This window comes from Neomonachus schauinslandi, chromosome 10 (assembly GCF_002201575.2).
Source record: "Neomonachus schauinslandi chromosome 10, ASM220157v2, whole genome shotgun sequence".
NCBI lineage: Eukaryota > Metazoa > Chordata > Mammalia > Carnivora > Phocidae > Neomonachus > Neomonachus schauinslandi.
The window spans coordinates 76,917,510-76,927,994 of NC_058412.1; the positions used below are offsets into that span (position 1 = coordinate 76,917,510).

A 10,485-nucleotide genomic window follows, 5' to 3' on the forward strand; every position below is an offset into this window, starting at 1 on the left:
CCTCATATCTCCCTCTCCACCCCAGACCACTCCTGTGCTCCCGCATCAGAATCGTAGCCTCTCAGAGTGGGACCTGGGATGGACTTTGCTGAAAGCTCCCCCGCTGGTTGTAACTGCAGACTTGGCTGATAAGAACTAGGTGGAAGGGGCCTTGGAAGCTAAGACCTGATTTCCTATCCCAGCCCCACCCTCACTTAGTTTGCGCCCTTGGGCAGGTTGCTTATCATCTAGGAGCTTGTTTGTTTACAGTGAGATTAGGGTGGTGTGAGGATTGGAGATGGTCAGTGAGTGTGTGCTTGGGGTAAAGCAGATGCTTAGTCCATGGCAGGAATCCTGGTATTTCCAGCCATCCACCTGAATGTACAGAACCTCAAATTCAGCACATCTAATACTGAAAGTATAGCTTTCCACAGACCCACTCCCATCTCTGCCTGCCCTGACTCAGTTCTCTCTGCCACCTGTCAGTCACAGAGTTGTCCTTACAGAAATTTGGTCATCATCTTTGGCTTCTTCTTGCCCTTCACCCATTACACCCCATGGGTCTCCCAAATTATATTGATCCTAATTTGCAAATATTTCTCAGCTCTGCTGGACCTATGCTGCCTTAGGTCAGGCATCTCATTTCCTGAGGCCACTACCTTTGGCCTCCTGCCAATAGTCCCTCCCCCACTTAAAAAATCCTTTAGTCTCCCTCCCTTACCCCTTCTTATTCTAGTTTAGGCTCTTGTGGGTCTGACCCAGGCCTGCCCCCCTAGCCTCACTTCTCCCTAGCTACCCTCCAACCAACCTCCTACAAGCCCTCTGCACATTAACCATACTAAACTACTTGTAGCTTTTTCCCCATGCCATGCTTTTTCAGAGCTCTGTGCTGTGTATCCCTCCCTGGAATGTTATTCTTTGCCCTTGGCCTTCAGGGAACTCTAACACTGAACTCAGGGATCACCATCGCTATTCATGTTCCGAGACTCTAGCCATCCTGTGCACTGAGGTGATCCCACTGAGTCCTGTAGAGGTTTTCATTAGAGAAATTTTCCCTTGTGTTGGGCCACATACTTTCTCAGTTTCTCACTCCTGTTAGGCATGTGTCCTGGAAAGCAGGTGCCAGGTTCTATCCACTTCTAAATTATAGTTGTCAAGGTCCAGCTCGTAGGATGTGCCCAATGACTATTTGAAGAATGAACCAGTGAACAAATAAATACTAGTGGATGCCCATGAGAGATGCATGGTTTCGCAGAGAATCTTTCCTTAGGTATTATTGTTGAAAATATACACTACCATCCTTCATTCTCTTCTAGATGAGTATAATGTTCATTTAAAATTATAGCACATTTTTTGTTGATCTCAAAATCCTACTCAAACAAAATGATATCCAAATTACAGTACATTTTAAAGGAATATGAATAGATGTGTCTAGGTATTGACCATTTTCCCTAAATTCAACATTATCAATCCTATTTTAGAATTAAAATTCAATTCTTTCTGTGTTTTGAAAAGCCTGTAATTGTTTTCTATCTTAGTCCTGCCCCAGGCCTTATTTAAAGCTCTCAGCTGCTAATTATCTACCCTAGCTTCTAGGGCTTCACACAGCAAAAGTATGCATTAACTCTCCAGTCTCCCCATGGTAACTTCCACTGTTGTTTTGCTCTAGCCGCCTCTGTGCTAGCAAGAGACTGCATTTAATTCTCTTAAGCAGAGGTCACGTCCAACCCGCTAAATTCAGAGTTTAATCTGTCTCTGTTTCCATAATCAGAGCTGACAGGTGTGAGCACACAGACTGAAGGTGCAGGTCTTATTTTGTATCTCCACTGGGATTTCCTTCTGGTAGGTCCTTTCTCCTTAGGAGCGCTTCCTAACTTGCTTTCTAAAGGTACCATCTCCCTTTGGTTTGTCTTTAGTAAGCCTTCACATCATTATACCAAATGAGACCATTAAAAAAAAAAAAACCCTGGTGGGCTTTCTTCAGGGGCTACTTAAAGAAATGTGCTATAGCTTGCAATTCCAACAGAACAGCATTTGACTAAATTTAACTTTAAAATATTGAATCCACTATAACCATCCATTTGGGGTTGATCAGACAGGGGTATATGGCCCCAGGCATGAACTGGGATGCCAGACATTCAGCTCTCTGTGTTCTGCACCTCCACTTTTTCTTCTTTCTTGAGGCCTTCAGTCGTGGGTGACAGGGTATTTCCTGCAGGCCCCTCTTCTTGTTCCTAACTGAGGGCAACACACAATCAAAGACAGGAAGGGAAGTATTTGGAGGGTAAAGGGTTCAAAACTGATTGAATATGGCCAAAGCTGATGTCTAGTTTTAGTTTCAGCTTAAAATTTGACACCTAAATGATTCTGGAGGACTTTGGTCCTCTATCATCCAATAGGTTACCCATATTGCTAAATTCCAAATAACTAGTTCTTAAAGGAGAGAATGTTAGTATCACCACATTTACAATGTGAGATGAAGGGAGGCTCTCACTGGTTTGATTTTCTCTTTCCTCTGGCACATGATGAGTGCATTTTCCGGTAGCCCAGCTGAAGGAGGTGTGCCTTCTGAGAGTATGTCCGATGGAGGGACGTGATTACTCTTGCCTTACCTACCTTCAGTGATGTCCCTGAGCTTTTTTTCTACACTTCATAGCATAGAGATATCTGTTCTGAGTGAAAATATTCCCCAAACTGGCTATAACTTTCTCCATTTAGAGAATACACATGTAATTTCTCCTAAACCCAAAGTGCAAGCAGACCAGGAGAAATTTCCCCCCCCACTTGGCATCCTCCCTCCTTGCTAGGCAGAGAGCTCCCAGCAGAGCTGTTCCCTGACTCCTCCCCTGGAATCCTGTTCCTCTCAGAAGGCTGGGGCCTCCGCTGGGGCTGTAGCAGGGGACACATGCCTGGTGGGTTTGATGCTCTGGCTTCTGGTTTTCTCCAGTGAAGGGAAGTGCCTCTACCAGACATTACTCAGTCACCCACTGAGAGGTTGGTTGAGTACAGGCTGGGGACTAAGTGCTCCTCCAGACAAGGTGCCTCTGGCAGGCCTGAGCTGAATCCCCGTACTTGGTGCCGTGTAACTGGCTGGATATCCCTCCCAGCCACAGCTGGGATCCATCCTCCTTTCTTGGGCAGATTGCTTCTGAGTCTCCTCCTTTAAGAAGACTCACTTGGAGGGAGTTGGATTTCTTGAAAAAAATGTGATCAGGAAAGCCAGATAGAACTAATCCTTTGCTCCAAAAAAAAAAAAAAAAAAAAAAAAAATCACTGGACATCTGAAGGAAATGACTGGGCACTGAGATCTTGAAGGCAAGGAGTGTTCTCTTCTTGATGTGTGTTTTTAATTGTGTGGCCTGGGGGACATGGCTTTGTATGAGTCTATGGGAGGGGAGACCACTCTCCTAGGGTTCAGTTGTGTTTTATCCGGGTCTGTGGTCAGTTCCCAATTCCTGAATATTAGCCTCTTGTTGTCTCTCTCTGAACAGTTGAATCATTTTCCATCAAGTCATTTGGATTTAGGAATATGTCCCAAAGGAAATCATAATTCCATGATGGTTAACATTCCTCCCTTCCTCTATGTAGTGTGGCCTCACATCGTCTTTCTGACCGCAGTGATATTAAGTGGTTGATTGAAACCTCAAGATTCAGCGCTGGCCCTGACATTACATGAGGTGAATCACTTCCCATAATCTTGCCCAGTCACTGCTGACTATTTTTCCCTTAGAAGGAGCTGTGCATCTGAAATCATTAAGCTTCAATATGTCATTAGTTCCCTTGTCCCTTGTGGTCAGATTAGGAGCCCCATTTCCTAGACTGGAGCAAAGCCCTGAAAAATAAGCAGTTCAGCAGCAAACCCTGTCTGTGAGTGTCCCATATTTTCTGGAGGGACAAATGCCATTGCCTATTTTCAGAAAGCATGCTGTGGGGCCCTAGTATGGGAACAAGAGAGTGTTGAGAGTCATGGAGATTTGTTAGCCCTGAAGGCCAGTGGTAACAATTTGGATGGCAATAGCCTTTTGTATCAGTCTCTCCATTTTCTGCTCCCTCCATTGTTAAAACTCAGGGGCCTTGTGGTCTTTATAAAACATCAGGTCCCCCTGTTCTAAGACCAGCTTTCTGACAGACACTTAGGGCAGAAAAGAAATGAGGCCTTGGAGAACCAGCGAGAATAGCTAAGAAGCTGACACTAATCAAGCGAATGAAGTGGGTTTTGACCCAAGGAGAGTGTGGAGTAGGTGCTCAGCACTTTCTTCCCGAAAGTGGAGCCAGCTGCATCTGAAGAACCCGTGAAGGCACGGTGCTTGGCTTCCCTCATCTTACCCCTCCTCTCTGACACACATAAGTGATTTTGACCTCTTTGTCACATTACTTAAACCTGTAACCTAAAATTATAGGACGCTGAATTTTTCTTGGTTTTGGCATGAGATAAGACAAAAGAAAGCCATTTATTGGGGCCTTTCCAAGTGTGCTGAAGGGTAACATCCACTGGCTAGAGTCAGGAGCATGGTCACCTTCCCCTTTCCTCAGAGTGGGTTTGGGCCAAGCAGAATGAGGGTGCATGGTGGGGTGGGGGCATTGGATAAGAACTCTCACATCAGATTCACACTTACCCTGTTCCCCCTCCTGCAAGGGGACATTTCCTTGTGGAATATCTCGAACTTGGTCGACATCAGTCATTCTGGAGAGTAAAATGGGGTAGCTGAGCTGCATCTGCTGACTTGATGGAAAGGCTTTTCCTTGATCAAAATCCTACTCCGCTTTTTATTCTGATCATGACAGCTTGCCTATGTTTACTCTTATTCCAAAAGTATGTGTAGTTAATATAATTTAAACATTAAAAACAAGAAGAATAAAAAAACCAGCCATAGTTCCACATTTCAGAAGTAATCACCATTTATATTTTGACATACATCCTTCTAGAGTGTGTTTTCTCTGCTATGTTGATTATTTTTCTTCAAAATAAAAATTTTTGTTTCCCCTTATCATTTAGGACAGTTAAAAAAATTTTTTTTAAATGTGGAGTAAGTGACAATCCTACTGGAATTCTTTTTCCTGAGGCAACTATTAACAGTTTGATGGAAAGGTTTCCAGTTATCTTTATATGTTCGCAATCTTAATAACAACAGGAAAATGTAACATATTGTTTGTGACTTTTTTCCCCCACTTAATATATTACTTGCATTTTGGCATGACAAGGACACCTTTTATTTCATTATTGCCTACTTAGAATGCAATTATCCAGGTGGTGCATGATTTATGTGACCAATGCCCTACTGAGGGCTAGACATGTGTTGCTTCTTGAGCTTTCCTGCTCTTCTTCCTGGGTTCTTTCCACAATCATCTTCCTGGTATCCTTCAGGTAGGCAGGTCAGCCTCGCTTCTACCTTCATCTTTGGGTGCCTTTCTTGCTACTTTCCATTCCTCCTCCTTGTTGCTCTTCTTTCTGAGAGGTTATAGGTGGTAGACTGGACTGTGACTGGTCCTGATACCTGGGGAATAGAGGACATCTCTGAAAAGGAAATAGAACATATCAACTTAGTATGCTTGGGAGGGAGGGAACAGTGTGAGGGACATTTGATGGTAATGTAGGTAGGTTTTTATGTTATTTTTTATTTTTATTTTTTAAAGGTTTATTTATTTGAGAGAGAGCGTGCAAGCAGGGGGAGGGGCAGAGGGAGAAGGGAGAGAGAGAATCTCAAGCAGACTCCCCACTGAGCATGGAGCCTGATGTGGGTCTTGATCTCACGACCCTGAGATCATGACCTGAGCCAAGGTGAAGAGTCTGACGCTTAATCAGCTGAGCCACCCAGGTGCCCTGGTAGGTAAGATTTTAGATTTTACAGAGCAGGTATGGTGTTACAACCTTGCTGTGTGATTTTAGGATGAGTCTCTGAGAACCCAGCCTCACAAAACTTACACATCCACATAGGTGCTGGCCTCCTATTTCAAGAAATTTTGTTGGTGGCCTCCTGGGATGCTTTCTCCAATGTTACTACAGTTGCTTGTGACATTTTTTTTATTGTGGTAAAATACACAAATCATAAAATTTATCATTTTAACCATTTCTAAGCATACAGTTCAGTTGGCATTAAGTACATTCACATTGTTGTACAACCATCACATGAGCCATCCCCAAATTCTGTCATCATCCCAAACTGAAACTCTGTACCCATTGAACACTCACTGCTCATTCCCTCTCCACTCCTAGCCCTTGGCAACCACCATTTTACTTTCTGTCTCTCTGATTTTGACTAGTCCTTGTGTATCATATAAGTGGAATCACACAGTATTTGTCCTTTGTGACTAACCTCTTTCACTTAGCATAATGTCTTCAAGGTTCATCCATGTTACAGCGTGTGCCAGCATTTCGTCCCTTTTTATGGCTGAATAATATTTTATTGTATGTATATACCCCAGTTTCTTTATCCATTCACCTGTTGGTAGAATGTTGCTTCCACCTTTTGGCTATTGTGTGTAATGCTGTGGTAAACATGAGTGTCCATATCTGTTTGAATCCCTACTTTCCTTCTTGTGGATACATACACAGAAGTGGAGTTGCTAGATCATACGGTAGTTCTATTTTTAATATTTTGAGGAGTTGCCATGCTGTTTTACACAGCAGCTTTGCCACTTTATATTTCCACCAACAATGTACAAGGGTTCCAGTTTCTCTATGTCCTTGCCAGCATCTGTTATTTTTTGGTTTTGCTTTTTCTTTTCTTGATCATAGCTATCCTCATGAAGGCCATTTTTTAATCCCTTTTGGGAATTACCTCTTGAGTCTTTGCACCAATCCTTGAAAAGTATCACATGTGGTGAAACTTGATCCTTGATTGATGTAATTTTCTTTTTAGAAATAACTAAAAATCTTCTCCCACGCTTAATTTTTTCTTCGTAACTTCCAAAAGGATCTGAAGCAGCAATGGTCAAAAGTTATTCAGAGTGAAGCCTGGGTGCTCAAGGTGATAGATACTGATTATGGGAACAAAATAAGTTTTAACACCAGGCATCTGGTGTTTTTAACTCATCCTGAAGGCCCTGAAAAAGGCAAGTTCCCAAAACAGTGTGCCATGAGGGCATGGCTAGAATGAAGTCATGATGTTCCCAAGATCCCTTCTTTGAAAGATAACAGTTCTGGATAAATAAACTGATCAATATATTTTCTTTTATTTTTTTACACCCTTTGACCAACATCTTCCCATTTCCCCCACCCTCTCCCCCAAGCCCCTGGTAGCCACCATTTTATTCTCTGTTTCTATGCCACATATAAGTGAGACACACAGTATTTGTCTTTCTCTGACTTATTTAACTTAATATAATACCCTCAAGGTCTATCCTTGTCACAAATGGCAGTGTTTCCTTCTTTTTTATAGCTAAGTAATATTCCATTGTTTATGAATTTTATATGTTTATGGCACATTTTCTTGATCCATTCGTCCACTGATGGACACTTAGGTTGTTTCTATATTTTGGCTAATGTGTACAATGCAGTAGTGAACATGGGGCTACAGATATTTCTTTGAGATAGTGATTTAGATTCCTTTGGATGTATACCCAGAAGTGGGATTGATGGATCATATTGTAGTTCCATTTTTAATTTTTTGAGGAGTTTCCATACTGTTTTCCATAGTGACTGTACCAGTTTACACTCCCATTAACAGTGTACAAGGGCTCACTTTCTCCACATCCTCAGCAATACTTGTTATCTCTTGTCTTTTTGACAATAGCCATCCTAACAGGTGTGAGGTGATATCTCCTTGTGGTTTTGATTTGCATTTCCCTTTTGATTAGTGACCTTGAGCATGTTTTCATGTACCTTTTGGCCATTAGTATGTCTTTTTTTGTAAAAAAAAAAAAAAAAAAAAAAAATTTTTTTTTTTTTTTTTCCCTTTTTTTTATTAGTTTTTTTGGGTTTTTTTTTTCTTTCAGTAATTAATAACAGTTTATTCTGCCAGATTATTGATATTAAGTTGTATGAGTTCCTTATATAGTTTGGACATTAATCCAGTATCTGGTATATGGTTTGTAAATATTTTCTCTCATTCCTTAGGTTGCCTCTTTGTTTTGTTGTTTGGTTCTTTTGCTGTGCAGAAGCTTTTTAGTTTGATGTAGTCCCATTCATTTTTTGCTTTTGTTGCTTGTGCTTTTGGTGTTGTATCTAAAAAATCATTGCCAAAACCAGTGTAGAGGAGTTTTTGCCCTGTGTTATCTTCTAGGAGTCTCATGGTTTCAGTTCTTATTATGTCCATTTCATGTTAATTTTTGTGAGTGTTGTAAGACAGGAGCATGTGGATTTCCAGTGTTTCCAATTTATTGAAAAGACTGTCCTTTCCCCATTGAGTATTCTTGGCTCCCTTGTCAAATATTAGTTGATCATGTACACTATATATTTTCTAAATGGTAAAACTAGCTCTATGACTTCTTAGTCATATCTAATGTCAATTAAATTAAAAATCATATCATTTTTTTAATTTGGGGTACTTTTTTCTGATGGTAGACCTAGAGTAATTAGGGAAAACTAAGTGTAGAAGAGTGTCTCTGCTGTACAAGCTCCAGTTCAGTATGTCAGGAGTGAGCTGGACTGTGATGTGGCCAAGCTTATCCTGGGGTGGACACAGGTCAATTCTGAGGCATGTCAAGGGATTTCTTGGTCAGGAATTGTTGCTTTACTCACTGACTTGGTCAGGACAGGGTTCAAATGACATTAGGTTCTCTGTACTACACGAAGCTCCCAGACATCAAAGATCTGTGGAAATGAACTGCATGGAATAAAGCCCAGCCCAGACTATCAGACCCAATGGGACTTCTGCGACTCCATTCCATAGGAAGAAGTCCAAGGGACAAAGAGCTGAGAAACACCACAGGGCTGGCTTGGACATCTCTGCAGACACAGCAGCCAACAAGACCAGGGTAACACTGCTCTCTCTCTCTCTCTGTAGGGAGGATGTAAAAACGAAGAACTCTACTTTCTTAATATGTCCACTCAAAGAAATTGACACTGGGGATTTACGAGCGCTAAGACAGGAGAACCCTAGAAAGAAGAAAAAGAAACCTGCCAAGAGGCTGCCTCTCCAGGAGATGGTGTCCTCGGACTCAGATGACTCTTCTCATGGCATCAGGTCCCAAGAGTCCAGCCCCAAGAAACACCCCCAGCCCAAGGTGGGAGGGGGACGACATCACCTATCTCTGGAACACCCTGAAACCTCTCTCAAGAATAGAGCACTTGAGGTCACTCCCCAGTTTCCAGGCCAGTTTAGTTCCCAGTACAGCAAAAACTCTAACACCCTTAAATAATGCTGACATCTACCTCCTCAGAGAAGGTTCTCAGCCCGGGGTCTAGGAGTCAGCCAGCCACGCCATTGCTGCCATACCTCCACCTCAAGCAGCCCTGCCCTTCCCTCCTAGAACGACCCACAGCAGCAAAGGGCTGAGGACCATTGCTGAGAAACCTTAAAGCAGTCTAGGGGCAACTATGTTTAAGAGAGCCAGCATTCTTCCAGGGCTGCCCAGACCTCAGCCCCTCATCACTGTGGAACTAGCCCCTCTGCTGAGGTAAGGCCGCCCTTCATTCTACCCATTCCTATCCTGTTTGTAAAACAGATACACTTACCTGTTATCCGCCACCTGGATCTCCGGTCTGTTTGTGCTTATTGGCTCTGGCTTTTTCCATTCTTTTTCCTATTATTTTCCCTGTCCTCACCACACTATACTCAATCTTTTGGTAAATTCTACATACCCAGAAGTTGAATCTGACAAATTATTGTCATAGGATTTTCAGCTTTTTGGGGGAAGTTAAGGTAGTTATAATCCAAGCCTGCAGTCTTGTTTTAAATTGATTATCTTATCTGAATTAGGAATTTTTATGACTTAATGTTAAGACTGAAATTAAGACCTAGTAACTTGTCTGAGATCTGCAAAACAAAATTATTGATTTCTGGCTATTTTTATTGAGCCCTTCCTAATTATTTTTGTTTGTAGTCTGTTGTAGGTACCTCTAATTGAGCGCAGAACCAGAATAAAAACTCTTACGTTGGAAACATTTCAAAACTATTGTATTGTTTATTTATTACTGTTTTCTTTGAATACATGTTAGCAATAACATAAAAGTATTCACTTCTTTTTATTAATTTCTTAGTAAAATTAGCTTCACTAATTTCAAAAATGAAATAGCTCTCCCAAATTCTCTTTTTTCTAGTCAGTAATAGCCCCAGGGCTATATAATAATAGGGTACAGATTATGAATAAGAAAAATATTGGGGGGCGCCTGGGTGGCTCAGACGGTTAAGCCTCTGCCTTCGGCTCAGGTCATGATCCCAGAGTCCTGGGATTGAGTCCCACATCGGGCTCCCTGCCAGGCAGGGAGCCTGCTTCTCTCCCTCTGCCTCTGCCTCTCTCTCTGACTTTCATGAATAAATAAATAAATAAAATTAAAAAAAAAGAAAAATATTGGATGCTTTTTGCAAATAGAAAAGATAGATTTTAGAGTATCAGCAAATTTGC

General features: G+C 41.9%; 1 protein-coding gene across 1 annotated transcript in view; it reads left to right on the forward strand.

The window, feature by feature from the left end:
- Positions 1-9,608, forward strand: part of VWA3B (von Willebrand factor A domain containing 3B) — a 208,277-nt gene extending 198,669 nt beyond the window's left edge. The window contains exons 26-27 of the mRNA XM_021701230.1: positions 8,925-9,104; positions 9,301-9,608. Coding sequence (XP_021556905.1) covers positions 8,925-9,104; positions 9,301-9,325 — 205 coding nt within the window. The 3' untranslated portion in view covers positions 9,326-9,608. The remainder of the gene's footprint in view (positions 1-8,924; positions 9,105-9,300) is intronic.
- Positions 9,609-10,485: the final 877 nt, after the last annotated feature.